Raw genomic sequence first — 21,992 nt, 5'->3', positions numbered from 1 at the left:
ACTAAGCCCATGTACCACAACCACTGAGCCTGCACACCCTAGAGCTTGTGCTGTGCAGAGAGAAGCCACTGCAATAAGAAGCCCACAGGGAAGAGTAGCACCTGGTTGCTGCAACTAGAGAAAACCCAACTAGAGTAGCAATGAAGAGCCAGCACAGTCAAAAAAGCTTTGTAGTAGGGTTAGGCAGGGGAGGATTTAGAAGGAATTCCCCTCTCACAATGGGAGGCAGGGGTGGAACCCAGCTTTTGGGCTTCCTGCCAGCAGTTCATGAAGAAACTTCAAGGTCAATAATCCACCTGACCAAGCTAAGATTCCACCCAGACTCCGCCTTAGGCCTACAGAAGCAGGCCCCAGTGGAAGTTAATAAAAGCTGCTTGTCCATCCTTCCTTTACCTCTGGAGAACGGAAAAGGCAGTCAAGTTGAGCATAGTGTGGGGTTGAGGACAGAAGGGTGACCTTCCTCCCCGCCTGCTCCCTGCCCCCAAGAGCTGGTTCAGTCTCAAAACAGCCCAGTGACCCACCACAATCTCTCCCTTAAATCAGGTGGAAAGATCTCATGGAAAAAGTAATTCTAGTTAAACATTTCTGGCTCCCTGGGGCAGTATCAGTGCTGCAGCTGCTGCCTGTGAAGTGCTTCAGCATGAAGTGTCAGCCCCAACACACTCATTGGACTTGGAGAGAAATGACTTCGTTTATTATTTTCAACCTGACCCCATCTTTCCCACTTTAGGCTCCAACACTGCACAGAGCTGCCACACCCACCCCCATAATAGCCCACCTCTTGTCCTCCACCCTCGAAACCAGCCCCCAGGGGAGTTTAAGAGGATTAAACCATGAAGTCAAAGCTTGGGAAAAGCCAAGGTGGATACTTCAAACAAGGAAACAACTAGGAAAAGGGGTCAGTGGGCGCACAGAATCAACATTAGGTGGGCGTTGTTCCCTTGCCAATGGCCAGATGCACAAAGCGGCTACTTGGACCCCTATCATGGTCCAAAGTTAGTAAGAAGGCCAGCAACGCAGGCTTCAATTTCTACAGGATCATGGAGCATCATCCATCATGTGAAGGGACTCCAGCAGGTTAGAGATGCACCATGCCCATCTGGATCAGTGTCCTGATGCCCTTTCCAGAGCTCGGGCTCGAGCAGCTTTGGCCTCATCTTCCAGCTCATCCAGGAAACGCTCCTGGGACACCGAGTAGAAGGTGTAACCATCTGGGGAGGTGGGTTCAGGAAACCACGTGGAATATGTGCATTGCCTTTTCTCAGATTTGCTCCACCACTTTTGTTTATCTCATCCTCCCAAATCACCTTCTGCCCTCTGCTCCTCTGAGCCCTGACCCCGATTTCGTTATCATTAATAAATTATATTAAAAGAGCACCTTTAAAATGACAAGGTACACTTAAATTCTTGGCTCGGCGTTAGAAGTAGCCAAGGTTTTCATAGCTCCGGTTCTTTCTACCATCCCCGCACTGCCCTCCTACACGCCTTTGCTGCCCTTCCCCTGCCCCCATATGCGGTCTTCCCTAGTCTGTGGTCCAGATGGATACAAATTGCTAATACCAGGGCCCCAATGCCCAGGCCGGTCACGATGTTCCGGGTCCGCCGTTGTGGCAGCGTCTTCTGCCACTGGGCGAGCTGCGCCTGCCGCATGAATTGTAGTTGTGCAGGAGTCAGCTTCTCCCGAGTCGGGTCGATGCGCTGGGCCAGGGGGGCCTTTCCGCTTTTGGCATCCACAGGGTCTCCAGGTCCGGGTGTCGCCATGTTGCCGCTCTGCCCTTCGCCGTTCTCGGGGCGCGGGGCTTGCTGGGAATAGTAGTCCTCGGCCTCTGAAGGGAATCCTGGGAGCTGTAGTCCGCCTTTCTGTTCACAGAGTGCGGCTCGCGGCTAAAGGGAAAGGGCGGGGCAGGAGGGAATAGGCCGTGCTTTCCGATTGGCTGAGGGCCCGCGGCCGTTGGGGCGGGAAAAGGCTGTGGAAGGCTCGAGGCTGTGTTAGGAATTGGGTTTTCCTCAGATTTGAGGCGAGGACTAGGGCAGGGAAGGCGACGAAGAATCCAAGGGGTGGCAGAAGACTGAAGAGAAGTTAAAGGGATCGGTTTATGAGCCGTCCGGGTGCCCAAATAGGGTTCTGAAGATGGATCGACCTGAAAGGCCAAGATTATCCTCTCTCAGTGACTTTCGGTTTGGAGCTGTTGCCACAGAGACCATTGAAGACACTCTGCTCCACTTGGCCCAGCAGAATGAGCAAGCCGTGCAGGAGGCTGCGGGCCGGATGGGCAGCTTCAGGGAGACCCGGATCGTGGGTGGGGATGCAGGCCGGGGGGCTGGTCGTATGGGAGACCCGGGCACTTGTCTTTGAGGCACCCATCTTGAGATTCATTATGCGTTATTCCTTAAAGTTTCGTTAGTACCTACTATATGCCAGGCGTGGGGGTACAGTGATGAGCCAGACTCACCAGCCCCCCCACCCTTGATTTAACATGTATAGACTACTTACTCTCCTTGCCTCCTGGGATAGAAAGATGAAAAAGAGGTCTAGTCCCAACTTTTAAATCATGTATATAATCTTTGGAGACTATTAGGACAAATCTGCAAATGACTAGGTACAAGTATGGTTAGATAAGTGTCATACCACATAAAACAAGCTTTTATGGAGACTGAGAGGAAAGATGGAGTGAGGTGGGAGTAGGATGAATTAAGGAGTCCTCCAAGCATCATGGTATTTAAGGTAGACCCTGAAGGATGACATTTTGGTTGGTGAAGGTGATGTTTCTTTCTTTTTTTCCGGCTGTGCTGGGCAGCTTGTGGGAGTTCCCCAACCGGGGATTGACCCCAGGCCTCAATAGTGGAAGCGCCAAATCCTAACCACTAGACCATGGCAACTCCTAGGACCATGTTTCTACTAAAACGGAATAACATGAGTCAAACAATGAAATAGGGACACTTTGAGTGAACGTGGGTACTATGTCATCCAGGTTGGCCAGAGCATGTGGAAGAGTAGTTGAAATTCAGACCAGAAAGGTGGTTTGGAGACATTCCACAGGGAATTTTGAATGCCAAAGTGAGGAGTTTATATGCGACATAATAGGAAAACAAGAAGGCATTAAAGGTTCCCCCACCCCACCCCACCCCCCGCATATGGGAGTTCTGTAACTGTAACCTTTGCCTTAGAAAAAATTATTTTGGCTGTGATGTAAAGGATGGATCAGAGTAGAGAGCGGTAGGGGGTAGGTTGTCCAGTGGAGTCTTTGTCAGTTGTTATTTTTTAGGTAATAAGACAGAAGAAATGACAAGACAGGATAGATTAAAAACATTTCAGAGGTAAAATCTAGGGCTCTGCAATGGATGAATTTAAGAAATGAAAAAGGGGAAGATGACTATGTCAAAGGGTTGAGCCTAGACATACGGTGGTGCCATTAAGAGAAACACACATACAGAAAAAGAAAAAACAAAAAGGAAACGTGACTTGTCTGGGAAATAAAATAGTTTTGGTTTGAGATCTACTGAGTTTCAGATGCTTGTGGAACATCTGGAAGAAGGTTTCTGGCAGGTTGTTTAAAAATTTAAATTGGAAGAGAGGTCAAGTAAAGATAAGAGTTTGGGAGTTATCTCTATTAGTGATACTGCTGAAACTGGCAGAGGATGAGCTCTTAGAAGCGGAATCTAGTACAGTTTCTTGGGAGACATTTTGTGTTCAGGAAAGTGGAGAGGGAAGAAGAGTCATGAAGAAAATAAATGGAATGGTTGGGGAGATAGGAACAGAACCAAGAGACCCTTGGAAGCAAGAGGGAAGTTTCATGAAGGATGATGGTCAGCAGTTTCAGATGCTTCAGAGATGTGAACAACAGGGATGAGGATTGCAAAAGGACCATGATATTTAACAATTTGGCTGTATTTTCTGACCCCTGAGACAATCATTTCAGCAAATTGTAAAAAGTAGAAGCCAAATTGCAGAATATGAGGGACTGAGTGATTAAGTGGTAGCAGCAGGTATAAGCTAGGCTTGCGAGAGTTTTCACAGTGATAGAGGCTACAGAGATAGAGCCCTAGTTTAAGAGATTGGAAGGGGAGGGTCTTTTAGTTAATAGATTTGAGTATGTTTGTATAATAAGTACAGGAGATGGAGCCAGCAGCAGGAGAGAGGTATAACCCTCATCCATTCCACCGAACCCACACTGTTTTCTTGGCAAGTTAAAATGGAAAATATTAACAGAAACAATTGCCCAGATATTAATAGTTAATAATTCAAATAAAAAATAAAACAACTATAAACACACCCCTCCCCATGAAAATAAAGAAATGAAATCTAGGCTCCAGCAAATAAAATGACTGGCTAATGACACAATTAGGAGTTCTAGGATACTTTGCTTAATTGCTTAAACTAATTATCCTCTTCGTTGGACACTGTTAGCAGAGCTTTAGCCTCTGTCATGATGAAGTTTTGTACATATATCTATGTGTAACCTGTGTCAAGTCAATTGTTAAACTTTTATGCTAAATTTTATAATTTTTTTCCTTTAAGTTAGATTTTCTCTGAAGATATATGGAAATTTGACTATTTGTAATTCTTTGTTGATTAATGCTCACAGTTCCTAGTTCTGCAGACCTTTAAGAGCTAACATTTATCCTTGTTTCCACCCTCTAATGATATTGCTAACTAAATAGAATTCTATCTAGGGCTGTTCTTTCAAAGAGAAACACAGGCAGCCTAAAATCTTGCCAAGGTATCTTACCCTTCCCACCTTCCCAATGACTTGCCCCCACCCAAGCTGGACCTTGTTCCCTGATTTAGGGGATGATTCTTCCAAACAAGCCACTTCACAGTAACAAACTTGCTCCTGGAGGAGGCTCAGCCACCAAAGATTTACCCAACAAACTGGTGGTGGAGAGGTGGTGTCCAGCTGTAAGGTGAATTGTGTTTGTAAAGCAATGGGAGTTCTCCAGAGGGTGGTTACTAAACAAACAGTGTTATAAAGAATATCGAAGCTCCAGGAGGGACCTTTTTGTTCCTGTCAACATTCCACTGAAAACAGAATATAGGAGTTAGGGTTTTTATCCATCCAAGAATCTCTCTTGAAGCCGGAGGTTCCCAGCATGGCGTAAAGGCCAAGTAGACCAGCTGGTTTGTTTGTGTGTAGCTGGCCAAGCCTTTCATCAGTTGAGACCCACAGGAAGGCTCAAGGGGCCCTGAGGGGGCTTAGTAAGCCTTTGTTTTTGCACTCAGTCAGCCTCCTTTTCATGCTTCTCATCTGCCTATTGGCAGCAAAGGGAACCAGGCTCCGCTTGGATTGTTTCAGTATCATCTTTCACACTTCCTGACCCTCTTCCCTGAGCCCCATCATGGCCTTCATACAAGGCCAAGAGTTCCCAGAGTTGTTTTGGTTGCACCTTGTGAATCAGGCTCTTCTTTACTGTTTTGGCAGAGTTTGTTTTTCTCCTGTCTGAACAATGGTGTCTGGAGAAATCCGTGAGCTACCAGGCTGTAGAAATCCTTGAAAGGTAAAGCCCTGAGCATAAGGCTTTTGTGAGAGTAACTCACAGGATGGCTAATGTACCCATATCTTAAAAAAAATACTAGTTGCTTCTTACTGTGAGGCCAGGTTTGTACCCTCTTTTACTTGCAAATGTAATTTTTTTTTAAAGTTTTGTATTTTTAAAAACATTTATTTTTGGCTATTCTGGAACTTTGTTGCTTTGTGCAGACTTTTTGTAGTTGCGGCAAGCTGGGGCTACTCTTCATTCTGGTGCAAGGACTTCTCATTGAGGTGGCTTCTCTTGTTGCAGGGCACAGAATCTAGGCCCATGGGCTTCGGTAGTTGCAGCTCATGGGCTAAGTTGCTTCATGGCATGTAGAATCTTCCTGGATCAGGGATCGAACCTACATTCCCTGCATTGGCAGGTGGATTCTTATCCACTGTGCCACCAGGGAAGTTCACAAATGTAAATTTTTTTAGCCAGCAATTGGATATTAGGATAAGATGTAGCATAGTTTGAAGCACAAACTCCATTTAGTCTCAGTGTGTGTGGATTGATTTCTCTCCTTTTTCCCTTCTTTACAGGTTTATGGTTAAGCAGGCAGAGAACATCTGCAGGCAAGCTACAATTCAGCTGAGAGGGAAGACAGAGCCTCAGAATTGGAGGGCTCTGAAAGAGCAGCTTTTCAACAAGTTTATCCTGCGTCTTGTGTCATGTGTTCAGCTGGCGAGCAAACTTTCCTTCCACTACAAAGTAAGGAGCTAGGGTGGCTCATGGGCACCTAAGTGTTAGAGAGAAACCAGCTCATCCAAAGGTGGCTTTGAGAAACCCACTCCTAGGTCTAGGTGATACTACTCATGCGGAAATTCCAGAGTATAATCATGCTTCCTAAGCAGACCTCCTACACACACACACACGGTCACACAGACCTCCTACACACACACACAGTCACACAGACCTACACACACACACAGAGTCACACAGGCTTCCTACACACACACACATACACACAGTCACACAGACCTCCTACACACACACAGTCACACAGACCTCCTACACACACACACACACACACACACACAGTCACACTGCAATTATTAACCTGAAGTTCTGTTCCCAAAGTGTAATTGCTGGACAGATGCCATCATTCATACAGGTCACCTTTCCTCCCCTTGGACTCAAGGACAGTTTACATAAGGTGCCTGAATTGCTAACCTACCTAGTAGTATTAAAGGCAAAAAAACTACTGCATTTATAAAGGACAAAATGTTTCCATATCACTATGTGATGCTTGTATAATAAAGTATCATTTATTCAACAAATATTTATTGTCTTCTATGGTGCCATAGCTACAAGAGTAAAAATATTGTCTATGCTCTCAAGGAATTTATTATCTAATGGGAGAAGACAAACAAATGTGGGAAAGTATTCTGATTAGTGTGAATACAGAGGGCTGTGAATGTACCTAATCAGCCTTGTAGAGACAAGGAAGTGTATTTAGAGAAAATTACTCTTTTTTTAAACAAACAGCAGAACATTTATTCAGTATATTCCACCTGTTGTTAAGCACTATCTCCACTCCCATCTAGAGGTGTTTCTCAGTTCTGCCTCTCTTTGAGATTAATTAAAAAATTTTAATAATAATTATTTCCTGCTATTAACTTACAGTAATGCATTACTCTTTTAATTGTTATCCAGGAATGTTTCACTGCCTGTATGCTCTAGTTTAAGTTGAATACAAATGGTGAGGGCAGACATCTTTGCTTTTTCACAATCTTAGGGAGAAAGCTTTCAATTTCTCACCATTACGAATGATGTTAGCTGTAAGATTTTTGGTATATCACTTTAACCAATAAAGTGACTTCTTGAAGGGGAGGGCTGGGGAATGGATGGATCCTAAGGGGAGAGGAGAAATAGGTAAGGAGAGCAGTTAAGGGAGGTGTGTGCGGGGTGGGGGGTTGGAGGGCAGGGCAGAGGGAGATGCAGACATGGGAAACGTGTAGACACCTGGAGAGCCTGTGGGTTTGGGAATGCAAGTAATTCTGTGTAAGTGTAAAGTATAATGAAGAAGGCAATGGCACCCCACTCCAGTACTCTTGCCTGGAAAATCCCATGGATGGAGGAGCCTGGAAGGCTGCAGTCCATGGGGTCGCTGAGGGTCAGACACGACTGAGCGACTTCACTTTCACTTTTCACTTTCATGCATTAGAGAAGGAAATGGCAACCCACTCCAGTATTCTTGCCTGGAGAATCCCAGGGACAGGGGAGCCTGGTGGGCTGCCGTCTATGGGGTCGCACAGAGTTGGACACGACTGAAGTGACTTAGCAGTAGCAGCAGCAGTAGAGTATAAGGGGGAATTACCAAGAAGAAGCTGAGATAAAGGCAAGGACTGGATTGTGAAGGGCTTTGTTTACTATGCCAAGATGTATGACCTCTATTCTGACGACCTGCTCTCCCTTTCACTATCTTTTGGTTTTGTTTGCTCAGATAATCAGCAACGTTACAGTCCTGAATTTCCTCCGGACTCTAGGGTATCTTCACACTAAAGAAGAACTGCTGGAATCAGAGCTTGATGTTTTGAAGTCCCTGAACTTCCAAATCAATCTGCCTACTCCCCTGGCATATGTGGAGATGCTCCTGGAGGTTTTAGGTACTTAACTGTGTTGGGCATGTGAGTTGGAGTCTTCCATAAGAAGGCAGAACTTCCATAGAAGTTCCTAGGGGGACATCCCTGGTGGTCCAGTGGTTAAGACTCACGCCTCCACTGCAGGTGGCACAGGTTAGATCCCTGGTCAGGGAAGTAAGATCCTGCATGCCTCACGGGTGGCCAAAAAAAAAAAAAAAGATAAAAAAGGAATGTGTTAAAGGGTTTGGGGGCAGTGGGCAGAACCTGCCAGTGAGGAACAGCAGTTTTCAGTAGTTTCCTCTAGTACTTGTCAGGGAAAGAAACACCAGTCTCCGCACCTGGATTCTATTTGGACTCATTAGCCACTCTCTTATTGTAAGATCAAAGAGTTGATTTTATAGAGGCATGAGATAAGAGGGGAACAAGCAAATAGGTTCCAATTATATATGTATCTCGTAGATGAAGTTTTCTCTACTTCTCCCTTTGTCCTTTAAAATCGACCTCCAGCTAGAGGTTTCTTATAGTAGAACTTAGCAACCAGGAAGCACACTAGCAGCTCCGAAGCTTTGTTTCGCATGACAACTGTGATTACAATCAGACACACATAATGCTCTTTACCATGCGCATACTCCATCTAGGATACAATGGCTGTTTGGTCCCAGCCACACAGCTGCATGCAACCTGCCTGATTCTACTTGACGTAGTCTATCTTCTGCATGAACCTGTATATGAAAGCCTGCTGAGGGCTTCAATTGAGAACTCCACACCCAGTCAGCTGCAAGGGTAAGGCAACTCCTTTACTGTAGGCTCCTTCCAGAAACAGGGAGTCAGTAACATATCACGAGAACCTGGGAAATGGAATTTACCTAGCAAGGCACCTAGGCCACAGATAACCTGCACGGGTTACCTTGTTCTAATCTACATCTAATATGTTGTTTGGATGGATGACTGAGTCCAATCAGCAAAACCCTAGAGGCTTTTACTTTTAAATTTAAATGACTTCAAGTAATTAACATACTTTCATTCCTAATTCTTCTTTTATAGCTGCTTATAATTTCAGATTACTGAACTGCTTTTATAGTCACCTAGGAAAAAAAGCCAGTCACAGGGTTGCAACTTGGACAAAGTGTTTGATTACTGTAAAGTCAGGCTGGTAAAAAGCCTCACAGTTACATTTGGTAGGGAGACAGATGGAACAACAAAAGGTCCATAAACCATTCAGCCAGAAGTCTCATGTTTTCATCTCAGTTGAGTTGGGGGAAGTTGGAAGAGGGAATCAATTAGATATTACTTGACCATTTCTTTCCATGTATAAAATTTCCCATGATCAACATAAACAACTCAGAGTTGAAGTCCTGTAGCCCTAGGATTTGGAAGATTGAGTGTCACTCTAGCTCCAAAATTAATGTGGTTTTAATCACTCAGGGAAAAGTTTGTTTCAGTGAAGGAAGACTTCATGCTGTTGGCAGTAGGAATCATTGCAGCAAGTGCTTTCATCCAAAACCATGAGTGCTGGAGCCAGGTATGCATCACTGAGCAGGACCAGCATGGTCAGAATTCATTTAATAGAAAGCATTCTCCCATTAGTTAGGGGAAAACAGACAAGCTATAAAAGGTAACTGCCAAGACCTAGGATTAGGATGAATAAGCAGGACTTGGGAGAGAAAACTAGGATAGGACTGAAAAATGTTCTCCACTTTCCCCCTTGTGAAATTGGAAATGAAGGCTCAATTTCAGCTTGTTCGCTTCCCATTATGATAATCCACTACCATGTTAAAGCCCATTAAGTGTATCCTCCCAAACAGAAAATGTCAAGACTCAAATATCCCTCTCATATTTCACAAAACTTTTCTCAGCAGAGGGAAATGTCTAGCAGAAACTTTCCATGCTAACACTATCAGGGCAAAGGTATCCTAGCTTAACATGGCCACTGGCAAACACTGGGATCTGGATTCTCTGTGTAAGTTCAGAGAAATGAAAAAACTTACATTTGGCTTGAGAGAAAAGCCCCAGCAATGTGTCTATTTGTGCACTAACATGTGTTTATGTAGTAATAAGAAATCTGTCTCTATTTCTGAAGGTCATGGGGCATTTGCAGAGCATCACTGGCATTGCCTTGGAGAGCATTGCTGAGTTCTCTTATGCAATCCTAACTCACAGCGTGGGAGCCAGCACTCCAGGTCAACAGCAGCCTGTTCCTCCCCACCTGGTGGCCCGACCTCCAAGGTCTGCGCTTCCTTCAACACATGAGGCAGGCGGAATCTGCCAAATATAAACAGCCTTCTGTCACTGCACCCATCCCTCCCTTTGTTTACTTTCATACTCAGGGTACAAAAGTTCCAAGCATCTTCTGAGTTGTCTTTTGTAATCCAACTTCACGCTTATTTTTCTGCATCAGAGAAAGAATTAAGATGAATAACCATGTCCCTTTTGTCATATCACACTGAAAATGTCAAAGAGCTGGGAGAAGACAGAGGATCAGTGAAATTAGTTTATTTTTGTTTAACAAGATATTTATTCTTTTTATTTTATTCATTTTATTAAGACAGAACCTCAGACATGGAAATTAGTATTAACCAGGGACTCAAATACTGAGACCATATGGGTGACCCTGACTGAACATCAAGGATGTTGACTTTATTTCCCCTTAAAATTAGTTTAACATCTCTGTTCTGTTACAGAGAGCTACACAAATAGGGCCTTCTCTACAGCTGTCTATTTTTCCATTAGTCTTTTTAAAAACTAACACCTACCTCTACACATATTTCAACAGACTTTCCACATACCTGCACTTGAACTCAATTCTCCCAGAATACAAAGTACTCTATTTTAGTTAAAGAAAAACCCAACAGTGCACCTCTGGGCAGTTATCAGACTGCAGTTGATCTTTTATTACAAATAATTAAATCTCTCCACCAAGGTCTCAAACAGTATCAAACACCATTTCATATCTCTTAACACAGAGTAGAGCAGGCATTCAGTACTAGAACCAAGTAAGAAGTGTTAAATTTCAAGCTTCTGATCACATCACATGGTGACCAAAGCTTGTGTCATTTTCTCATGTTATCCAACTGTGCATCTCACACTTCTTGTCCTCTCAGTGGAGAGACAAGTTTCTAGTTCATGTTCTAAGTGCAGGAAGTTGAGAGAGACAAACTCCAGTGAAAACACATCAATCTCAATTCAACTCAGTTAAAAAAAAAAAAAAGCAAACTTAAATTATTTGTTTTGAGGGGACAAAGGGAAAGGAAGGCATGGGGTTAAGAGTCAAAACTGTGACAAAGACCAGATGCTATACATGGCATGTTGTAGTTCTGGAAACTGTTATATGATATTTTAAAATAAAGTGGCTTTTGTGGATTTTTTTTCTTTTTTGGTATTGTAAACATATGCTGTTTAATAGTACCCGAATTTAACACTTTCTTTTTCTGCAAACAAAACAAAATTGAAAGCCTTTAAGGCAAACGAACTAAGGAAAAAAGAAAGTCATTTGTTATAAAACTGTGAGGATACCCAAGCAAGACCCCACTTAAGATTCGTCAGCATGAACTTGAGAGCTTTTGTCCACTGTTCCTCCGAGTTAAACTGAGTTTTGATGGAATAGGAACCACCACTGCCTCCTGTGTCTTCAATTTTGCCTTTCTCCACATCCATCCTGCAGGTGAACACAGCAGAACTCATTAGTAACTGAGATCCAAGTTAAGTCAGTTCAGGCAAATAGGCAGGGACTTGATCAAGGGACCATTCACGTCATTTTATCTATTAAAGAACTCTTGGCAAGCAACGGTAGTGTATTTTGGATTTGCTTGAAAGCCCAAAATCAAGAAGGCTGTCACAAGAGCCTCATTGTCATTGCAGAGTACAGGGACAGGACACACACCCAAATGGATGAGAAGCCTGGAGCAGAGGGTAAGTGAGGGTGACAGCACTCTGCACTGTTTTCCTAGGCATCCCTCCCTCTTGGGGAGGGAAGGGAGGCAGAAGAAAAGAAATGCTTTGTTTTGGGGTGATGGAAGCAGCTCAGCCTTACTCTCTTAAGTAAGGTGCCCATCTATCTCTGGGCTCCTGCAAAATTTGATCAAAGGAAGCATTCCTGTATCTTTCCAAGGGCATAAGGGAAAACCTCCCTGAAATTGGAGAGCAGGCTTGAGCTTTGCACCAAGAAAATCCCCCACACCATTGAAGTCAGCATTTTTTCCAGGGATCAGGTGGTCACACTGTCTTGCTTACAGTGTTGGATCCATCCTGCCCATCAGCGTCATGGGATTTTACTCCGTTTTCAGCTTTCCCACCATGTGTACTGGTTTTGCTTCCATTCTTACTGTCCCTTCCATTCTGCTCACTTTGGTCCTACTTTAGATTCATTCAGCACTGGGGAATACTGACCTGTAAGGAAGGCAAAAACGTGTCTCGCCTTTCTCAACTTCTTCTTTGAACTGCTGCACACAGTCCAGGAAAGCCACCATTGCATGGTCAAACTTGTTGTCCCAGAAAAACCGAAGCCCCCCTGAACAGTACAACGGCAGCTCCTGCCCGAGAAGAGAGAACTAGCTGTACATGTGGCCCAAACACTGGCTTCAACAGGCTGCTCCCAATCCAATCCATCTCTCTAACAGGTTCTGTCTGGATTCCACTGGCAACAGTAACCTTGGGCAAATACCATGCACCCAGAACTGTTTCACCATCACCGAAATGTATTAAACATGTGCATGGTGATGCCTTTCTCATCCTGGCACACACCTTCTCCTTGGATCTGCCCACATCCCTTCTCAACAAACTGTAGCAGTATAATTTTCTCAACAGACCCCAAAGAGCTAATCCTGAACTGGACAAGCCACTGAACAAGACACTGGCTCATCATAAGATATCTCAGTCTAAGAATGAAATTATGCTATTATCAAAAGTAAACTATTTTGTTACGAGGTACAATAATTCTATACTATAGGTGAAAAATGGAACTTCCTAGAGTACCTTAGATTTGTCTGTCAGAGACTCCAGATATGAATGGTTTCCATAGGGAACAAGTCGATACCTAAAATGGAGATGCAGACAGAGATGAATACAGGACTCTACCTAAAGAGATTACTAGGGTGTTATAACCCAGTGATTTTTGGTCTTCAGCTACCCAAAGAAAGTGAAAGTATTAGTCACTCCGTTGTGTCCAACTCTTTGCGACTCCATGGACTGGGACCTACCAGGCTCCTCTGTCCATGGAATTCTCCAGGCAAGAATATTGGAGTGGGCTGCCACTTCCTTCTCTAGGAGATCTTCTCGACCCAGGGACTGAACTTGGGTCTCCTGCATTGCAGGCAGATTCTTTACTGTCTGAGCCACCATGGAAGCCCAAGCTACCCAAGGACCTCTTTTATTATTTCCACTTCTCTCTAACCTCCCCATGGGGCCTCCATGTTTAAAAAGTTTTGTTTGGGACTTCCCTGGTGGTCCAGTGGCTAAGACTCCATGCTCCCAATGCAGGGGGACCAGATTGGATCCCTGGTCAAGGAACTAAATCCCACAGGCTGCAATTAAGACCTGGTGCAGTTAAATAAATAAACAAACAAACACAAATAAGTATTTTAAAAAAGAGAAGGAAAAAAAACCCTACATTTATTGTATAATTATCTGAGGGTCTTTTATGGATGAATGTATGTTCTGGTTTAGATTTAGAAACAGAAATCTGGAGATTTTTTAGGTTCTGGAGACAGGAAGTTGAGGACCACTGCTATAGTCATGCAGTTCATGGACTGCTCAATCAGTGGAAAAGGCCTGTGGTGAGGAGAAAACCAGAAGCACACAGTCTCCATAGACAGAATACTCCCTGCTTGCTGGGAGCAAGGGCTCTTGCGTAGTCAACAGAAGTAACAGGTAGGATACACAGATTATATCAAAGACACACCACACTCAAGAAAGGACCACCTTTTTTACCTCTGAAATTTCAGACCCATCTTATTGGCCAGGGCGTGGAGCAGCAACACTGTCTGGCCCCAAGCAGCATTAATCTCATTCCATTCCACAGGAACACTGGGCAGCCGACCCAGTCTGAAGTTATTGATTGTACCAAACTGTCCACTATGCCTACAGAAGAAGGGCAGGGAAAAATACAGAGAGAACTTAAAACTTGGCGAATTCTGATATTTCCTGTTCTCACCTAAAACCTGGCATAAATCTCTCTCCTTATCTTCATATTCACATATCCAAGCCCTACCTGGTACTTTAAATACACGCCTAAAGCGTGAGTCATCAATCTTTCTCCCTGCTGCTCAGACATCAAAGTAGAAACCTGGGGGTCATCCCTGAATGCTCTCTCTCAGCTCCCTTTTCCCCAAAACCACCAAGCTCTGCTGGTTCTACCTCCTAAACCTCTTGAATCTGTCCACTTCTCTTCAGACTCAATACCATGGCTCTCTTTGTGTTTAGAATCCCCCGGACAAATTTCCTAACCAACAGCCTTGCCCTCTCCCCCAAGTCATTTCTCACATTGCAGGTAAAGCCATCATTTACAAATACAGCTGTACTGTGTCACTTTCCTGCCCAAAGCGCTTCAGTGGCTCCCACTGCCTTTCGGATAAAGTCCAAATCCCTTAACGAGGCTTCTAAGATCCTTAAGGAATTGGTAGTGCTCCAGTTTCACACCCTGTCCTTCTCTGCTTTATACTCCATCTCCAGTCACAATAAGCTCCTTTCAGTCCAGAAGGTTCAGTGGGAGATTATCACTTCCACTTTCCTCTGCCTCTTTACACAGGATGTTCTCTCTGCCGAGAACAACCCTCCTCCTCTGCAGACTTAGACTCCACGTCTCAGCTTAAACATCCACTTCCTCTGGGGGAAACGTTCATGCAGCCTCCTCAAATCAGGTGAAGTGCCCTTATGTGTTCCCACAGCACCCTGGGTTCACCAGGACCACGCTGAGGTGCAAGTGCCTGTTACCCAGCCATCTCCCCCTCCCCCACAAGACTGTAGCAACCAGGAGGCAGAATGAATATTGCTTGCTGCTGCCCACCCAGTGCTGAGCAGTGTCGACCACATAGAAGATGCTCAACAGATACCAGCTGAAATGGATAAAATGTCAAATAAATGAGTAAACAAATAACTCCGGGAGAGGGGGATGAGAAATCAGCAGCAGGCAGAGGCGCAGATTTTCCTGTGGCTGGAGGGCTCCGATCTTTCCCTCTCCTTGGAAGAATGGAAGTTACCAAGCTCTAGAATCTCAATCCCCTGACTGTGGCTATCCCAACTCAAGAAATGGAAGAAGCCTAGATGGGATGAAAATGACATGGACTTCTATTTCATGGGAGGTGGGCACCTTGGCTTAGTGGTCAACAGCTAACATTCAGATATTCAGTGCTTCCCAGATGCTCCTCACCCTCCAGCCCTTCTTACCAAATGTGGAAGGTTGCATTAAAGACGTTGGTTTTCTTCAGCTTGTCCAGCTGCATCTGGGCATAACGCATCTGGTTTTCTACACTCTTCAGCTCATCATCCAGTTCCAGCTGTTGTCTTTTAAATTCACTGTATTCCCTTTGATACCTGTGAATAGATAAGGTGGTCATTAAAGGCTGTTAGTTTGGGGGCTAAAATTTCTCTCCCATCGCTCCTCTCAAAGACTTCTAGTGATTATGGTCACTTCTAGTTGCAGCACCTTGTACATTTGGCATAGATCTCATACAAAGGAACATAGTTGCCCTAGATGTTTTGCCTGGGAGGGACAGAAATGTCCCAAATTCCAGCTGCTCATATGCAAAAAAGAGGAGGAGGACAGGATGCTTCCAAACCAGGACCAGATACTTCTTGGACTCCTGGTCTTTTCCAGAAACAAGGTGAATTAGTCAATGGTGGTTTCTTCCCTGAAATGGTCTGATTGTCTATCACTTCACTTCTACATGCCTATTGTCCTTTAAATGGTTAGTGTATATCATTTCTAATGGAACTTGTTACACTACCTCATGAAAAATTTAACTTTTTCTCAGTCCTCCACTCCCCCACCTTCAGTCTCCTCCACTAGACAGAGGGTTCTCTCAGGTCAAGAATACCAATGAAGGACTTCCCTGGAGGTCCAGTGGCTAAGACTCCGAGCTCCCAATGCAGAGGGCCTAGGTTCAATCCCTGGTCAGGGAACTAGATCCCACATACCGCAACAAAGATCAAGGATCTCATAAGCTGAAACTAAGACCTGGCGCAGCCAAATAAATTAATATTTTTAAAAAAGAGCACCAGTGATATTTCTGAGCTGGAAGAGAATAAATGTAGGCCAACACACTTATCCTTCCAGAGGAGGATGTGGGATTCAGTGCCTGACTCATCCAAATGTTCCCTATAGGACAGAGCTGTCACTAGAGGCCTGGTTCTCGGCTCTCCAAAAGCACTGGACAAAACCAATGCTTCTGTCACTTAATCATGCTGACTCTTCCTACATAAGCCTCTCAACCAACATCGAGAATCAGGGCCTGGAAATGCAGGGTCTAGAGCAGACATGCTGCTCAAAGTCGACTGCTGTTTACAAACCAGACACATTCGGCTGTGAGCCATTTCCCCTCCCGGAGCCTTGAGGTAGGAAGATGGAAGAACAGGGTGATCACTCACTGAGCTTCCTCCTGATCCAACCTCTCAGCCTCAGCCTGGACCTTCTCGAGATTTTCCGCCACTATCTTCCGGTTCTTTTCCACATCTTCCAGCTCTTGGATCAGCCTCTCCTCCTCTAATGCCAGCTCCTTTAGCTCTAACCCAAGCTGTTCACTGTCATCTTCATTCATTTGCTCTAAGATCTCCAAACAGCGTCTGCCAAGAACACAGGCAGGGAATGCTTACGGGAGGGAACCTGTTATTCCATTTCCCTGCATGAAGCACAGCTCTTGAGTAAGGGCTGTACAGCCCCAGAGCAATGAGCACCCCAAGACTCAGAGCCCTGTTCCTGGGACCAGGCTCTGGAGGCACTCACTTGTAGTTCTGACATTCATTTTCAGTGACGTTGAGCTGAGTGTCCAGCTGGTCTAGAAGAGTGTCTGTGCATTCCTCACACAGGGGGTGATCCACATCTGTCTGGCCTGACATGATGTCAAAAAGGTCCCCAGTGACCTGGAAGAAGAGAGTCAGGGTAGGGCCTGTCTCATGTCACCTGCCTGGAGACCCCCCTACCAGCCAGCCCACTGAAAGACACTGGCATGAGGCAGACTTGCCTTTAGTCTTCGGCTGAGGTTCTCCATGGTGCCGCCATCAGATGCCTCCCCAATCAGAGTGAAGCTGTTGGCACTTTCTGTGGACATCATCCTGCAGACAGCCCCCCGCCCATGGGCCACATGAGGGAGCAGAGAGGCCTCCTCCACCTATATGCAGTGCTGGTGGCAGAGACTCTCAAGCACCAGCTGAGGGGCCTCAAGGCGCATACCCACTCCTAGCCCGACTGACCTCCCAAGGATACCTCTCTCCCAAGGGAAGGCCATGCTGGTCTTCCACAGGGGCACTCAGCACGAAGGTTGGCCTGGATGGACTAAGGAGGGAGAGGGGGCATCAAAAACGGCTATGTGTGTGTCTATAGTAGAAAAGGAAGGAGAATCAGGAGAGACCATTTCTTACATGCATTAATAACTAAGAACCTGAACATATAACATTTGTTATCTTAAAACTTTTCAAGAGCTCATCTCTTCCATTAGTCAATCACACTCTCAACTTTTCTTAATTCTTCATCATGAGAGCTACTGTTCCTTCCCACTGTGTGAATGGCTACAGGAAAAAATCAATACTGGAAGGTGATGGGCCAGGTGTAAGGGACAGTGTCTTTTCTAGAAGAGTGAAAGCCTAGGTGATGATTCATCTCCATCACAATTCTGGGTTCAATTAAAATTCTACTGGCCTTTGGCAAGGAACAGGGGGCTGAGGAGTAGTAGGCACCTGGCTGGGGGGATGAATCTGCGAGAGACACCATCCTGGCGAGTTTCAATAAATGGCTCCTGGGAAGGAAATAAGAAGTCATCAGAATTCTAGCGGCTTTTGAGGTGGAGTCTATTTTCCCAATGGCCTCAGAACTATTTGGCTTTACCCATGATTGATAAACACAAGACTTGAGAAACAAGAGACTTAAGAAATGGGTGTTTTCTAGCCAATCCTTGGATACAGGCACTAAGAAAGGACCCCCGGTACAAATAAACCCCAAGTCCCATTTGGTTTTTTTGTGGGAAACAGTATTTCTTAACTATGTTATACTCTGTTATATTTGCATTTTCTCAACACTTACCAGTCAGGCTAGGGGAGAGAATGCCCTTCAGGGGTCCCCAACCTTTTTGGCACCAGGGACCAGTTTCATGGAAGACAATTTTTCCATAGACCAGGGCAGGGGGAGGGGTAGTTCAAGCGCATTATGTTTATTGCACACTTTATTTTTACTGTTTTTACATCAGTTCCACCTCAGATGATCAGGCATTAGATCCTGGAGGCTAGAGACTCCTGCCCTAAATCATGGCACAAGGGAAAAGCCAGAGCAGACTGCAATGAAGTCTGCCATGGCATAAAACAAAGTAGATTCTTTGTTTTCCATACTTTGATATAATTTGTATGTGACCAAAGTCTTATTTTTGACAGTGAAAATCATCACTCAATACAGTTTAAAAAAAATGACATGTTCTCAAACACTGACAACCCTTTCTACCTAGTGTAATCACACAATTCTATCTCTAAACGTAGATACTTTTAAGACTAGAGAGGAGTGGATATTACTAATGAACTACAACAACAGGTATGAACCAGGTAAGACCTGGACACACAGGTCATCATCCCACCTCCCACCTAAAATAGCTTATAATTCCACTCCAAATAAAGCAGAGTCTCTCTTCACATTTTTGAATGGATGCCTCATTCAGCAACCCTGTGACCTCAGGTATACTTCTGTATCTTCAGTGATCTAAAGTGGCCTGATTATGCAGAATGTCTGTTGTTAACCAGAGATTCCACATATCTGGGGGCCCCAGGAGCACCAAGGACCCTGCAGAAACCCACTTTGCATTCCAGTGTTTTCATACCTCTCCTGAGTTAGCCTCTTCCTCCTGGGTCTCTCCTGGTTTCAGCTGGGCTGTGGCAAGTAATGGAGCTAAGAGCAAGGGAAACATTGAATCTTTTAGAAAGTCTTAGAGCAGGAGCATGTGTGAAAGGATAAGAATCAAAACATCCTCCACCTTTTTCTCAGAGTAGAATTTACCAAAAAAAGGATCTGTTTTCTTCTTCTTACTCATTAAATCAGATTAAGGAATTATTAAAGTTTTTTCAGTATAATGGTATGATTAGGTCTTTAAAGAGACATCTTACCTCTCAAAAATACTTAAATAAAATATTAATGGTGTTTATATGTTTGGGATATAATGGTGTAAATGTGTTTATATTATTGGTGTAAATATGTTTATATTATTTGCTTCAGAATCATTTGGGGCTGTAGGTGAAACATGGTTAAATGTGCCTGCATAATCGCTGAAACTTGGTGATGAGTATACAGAGGTTCATTGTAAACTTGGATGTTTTCCATAACAAAAGTTAACATCCTTTTCCCCCCAGAATAAGTGGGAGGGAACATGAAAGGAAGATGAAACTTCCTTTTCTGGAACTAAGATCCAGGAAGATGAAAGCTCTCTACATAGCAATGGAGATCTAAGTTACATGAGTGTATACATTTGTCAAAACATACAGCGAAGGGTAATTCACTGGCAGTCCAGTGGTTAGGACTCCACACTCTCACTGCCGAGGGCCTACGTTCAATCCCTGTTGGGGAACCAGGATCCTACATCCTACAAAGTGTGCATCATGGCCCCCCAAAAAGCTAAGATACGTAATATATAAATCTTGACAATTAGGGACTTCCCTGGGGATCCAGTAGTTAAGACTCTGAGTTTCCACTGCAGGGGGCAGAGATTCCATCCCTGGCTGGGGAACTAAGATCCCACATGCCATGGGGTACAGGCGAAAAAAAAAAAAAATCTTGACAATTAAAAATTGTCAATGTATGAAAATTTACCTTTAAAAAAAAGAGGTAAAGAGCAAAATACCTGAGTGGATATGGGAGGTGAATGTAGGCATAGAGGAAACAAGAATGGTTGAATGTAGCTTATTGTTGAAGCTGAATGATGGACACAAGGGAGTTTACTGTGCTATTCTCTTGATTGTATGTTTGAAATTTTCCATATTAAAAATTTCCCATATTAAACAGTTAATTCCCCTCAGAAAAGAGAAATCAGGTATTGATAATAATTGTTAATATTTGCTGAGTATTTTTCCCTGGCATATTCTTAAGTATTCATGGTCTGTGTCATATTTGATCTTTACAACTATCTTGAGGTTGTTTTACATTTTACAGATATAGGAAATAAAAAAATTGGGGCTTAGAACTAAAAACTGGGTGAAGTAACTTGCAAAAAGTCATTCTGCCAGTAAATGACAGCCAGAAGTTAAATTCAAGCAGAGTGACTCTAGGTCCATGAGCTTATTTTAACTGTTTATTCAATCTTTTCCTTTTTCCTAGCTTCATCTCACTCCATGGGGATTTGGGATTCTATTCCTCTATTTTCCTCTACTTGCCTCTACTTATCAGCTATTGGCTTCTGGGTAAGTCATTTAACCTGACTGAGCTTCAATTCCTCATGGATGAAATGATAAATTTTTACTACTCCTACGCATAGGGGAGTAAAACTGAACTACTCCATAGAGGTTAAAAGTAATGCATGTAATGCACTCGGTATATGGCAAGTCCTCCACAATTGCCGTTTATTTTTGTATATACATAATCCTTTACTCTGAAACAGCAGGAGCAGAAAACTAAGGACCTTTCCTTGTTATAGAAAGCTCTCAGAAGCACATAGTGTCAGAACTCTTTTATGTTCTCGATAAGAAAACAAGGAACCAGAGAGATGAAGCAACTTCCGAGGCTCACAAGGCTTGTTTGTGGCAGGTTATGTATAGTCCTTAAGACCTTCATCTCCAAAGCTGCCCACTTTGAACGATCTTGATCACCCTCTTTCCAAGGGCCTCGCTGACCTGTGAGCTCCTGGATGGTGACACGGTCCAGAATCTTGAAGCTCGTGTCCAGTTTCAGAGGCTGGCTGCAGCGCTGACACACGAAGCTCACCTGCATGGTGCTGCTGGATGTCTTACACCCCTCCATCCCTGCGGCGGTGGAAAGGAGACGACGTTAGGAAGAATAAGCGCCCTTGAACCCCGGGTTCGGAGCTACCGCCTGACTTGCTGTTGTGGTGAAGGGGTAAAAGTCCCCGCCTGCACCTTTCCCTGTAGGAACGGTAGGATACCAGGCGGACCTGCTTCCGGGGCTGACCCGGCAAAGGCAGTTTACAGCCCAAAGTCAGGGAGGGTCTGCAATAGGGGCCGTCGGGGTTCCCATGTCCCCTTCGAAAGTAGCCGTTCAGCCCCCAACGCTTTTCACCTCGGGACCCGGAGCCCGCCACCCTGATCCGGTCTACCGCGGAGGTACCGCGGCTTCGGGTCTGTCTGCGAGCGGGACTTCCAAAACTGCCATCGCCCAGCCTTCAGCTACTTCCCGGTCCGCCGGGGGAGGACTTCCGCCGGGACCGGACTTGACGTCACGATGACTGCCGTGCCGCGGGGGTCAATCATGGTCCAACCCGCTTCCGCCTGGCTGCGACCTCTAGAGGCTGAGCTGGGAAAGGCGGCAGGCGTCGGCCTCGGGGCTGGTGTTGCGAGCGGAAGTGGCCCGACCGAGTTGGGAGCGAGTTGCGAAAGAGTCCGATACAACTTAGCGAATAAACAAACAATCCCTGGACACGCCATCATTTTCTAACTCAGTGACTATTCTTCAGATTTGTCACTTCTTAGCGGAGCCACTTTCGTTATTCTCTGCGGTATCAATTTTTAAAATTTCTCATTGGGAGAACTGGGCGTTTTTTT

General features: G+C 44.7%; 3 protein-coding genes across 4 annotated transcripts; 1 reads left to right on the top strand and 2 right to left on the bottom strand.

The window, feature by feature from the left end:
• Window positions 1–666: 666 nt before the first annotated feature.
• On the bottom strand, window positions 667–1,798 carry LOC104990424 (cytochrome c oxidase assembly factor 3 homolog, mitochondrial). 2 transcript variants are annotated; one of them, XR_825513.1, is made up of 3 exons: window positions 1,548–1,798; window positions 793–1,211; window positions 667–762 (listed from the first exon to the last, which is right to left on the bottom strand). XR_825513.1 is itself a non-coding variant. In XM_010842496.1 (2 exons), the coding sequence occupies exons 1-2, from the start codon at window positions 1,759–1,761 to the stop codon at window positions 1,105–1,107; spliced, it is 321 nt and encodes a 106-aa protein (XP_010840798.1). In that variant the 5' UTR covers window positions 1,762–1,798; the 3' UTR covers window positions 667–1,104. The 2 variants fall into 2 exon arrangements, 1 of the variants encoding a protein (XP_010840798.1); XM_010842496.1 differs by having other exon boundaries at window positions 667–1,211.
• Window positions 1,799–2,100: 302 nt separating this feature from the next.
• CNTD1 (cyclin N-terminal domain containing 1) lies at window positions 2,101–10,374 on the top strand. The gene is made up of 7 exons (XM_010843098.1): window positions 2,101–2,300; window positions 5,421–5,496; window positions 6,057–6,225; window positions 7,961–8,123; window positions 8,738–8,882; window positions 9,525–9,621; window positions 10,180–10,374. Exons 1-7 carry the CDS (start codon window positions 2,132–2,134, stop codon window positions 10,372–10,374), a joined length of 1,014 nt encoding a protein of 337 aa, XP_010841400.1. The 5' UTR covers window positions 2,101–2,131.
• Window positions 10,375–10,579: 205 nt separating this feature from the next.
• Window positions 10,580–21,663, bottom strand: BECN1 (beclin 1, autophagy related). The gene is made up of 12 exons (XM_010842495.1): window positions 21,511–21,663; window positions 21,108–21,236; window positions 19,109–19,176; window positions 17,985–18,043; window positions 17,273–17,363; window positions 17,035–17,171; window positions 16,680–16,874; window positions 15,480–15,626; window positions 14,025–14,174; window positions 13,071–13,131; window positions 12,486–12,628; window positions 10,580–11,754 (listed from the first exon to the last, which is right to left on the bottom strand). Exons 2-12 carry the CDS (start codon window positions 21,232–21,234, stop codon window positions 11,586–11,588), a joined length of 1,347 nt encoding a protein of 448 aa, XP_010840797.1. The 5' UTR covers window positions 21,235–21,236; window positions 21,511–21,663; the 3' UTR covers window positions 10,580–11,585.
• Window positions 21,664–21,992: the final 329 nt, after the last annotated feature.

This window comes from Bison bison, unplaced genomic scaffold (assembly GCF_000754665.1).
Source record: "Bison bison bison isolate TAMUID 2011002044 unplaced genomic scaffold, Bison_UMD1.0 scf7180017864180, whole genome shotgun sequence".
Lineage (NCBI taxonomy): Eukaryota > Metazoa > Chordata > Mammalia > Artiodactyla > Bovidae > Bison > Bison bison.
Note: the sequence above shows the minus strand (reverse complement) of the source record. Positions and strands in the feature narration are given on the sequence as shown.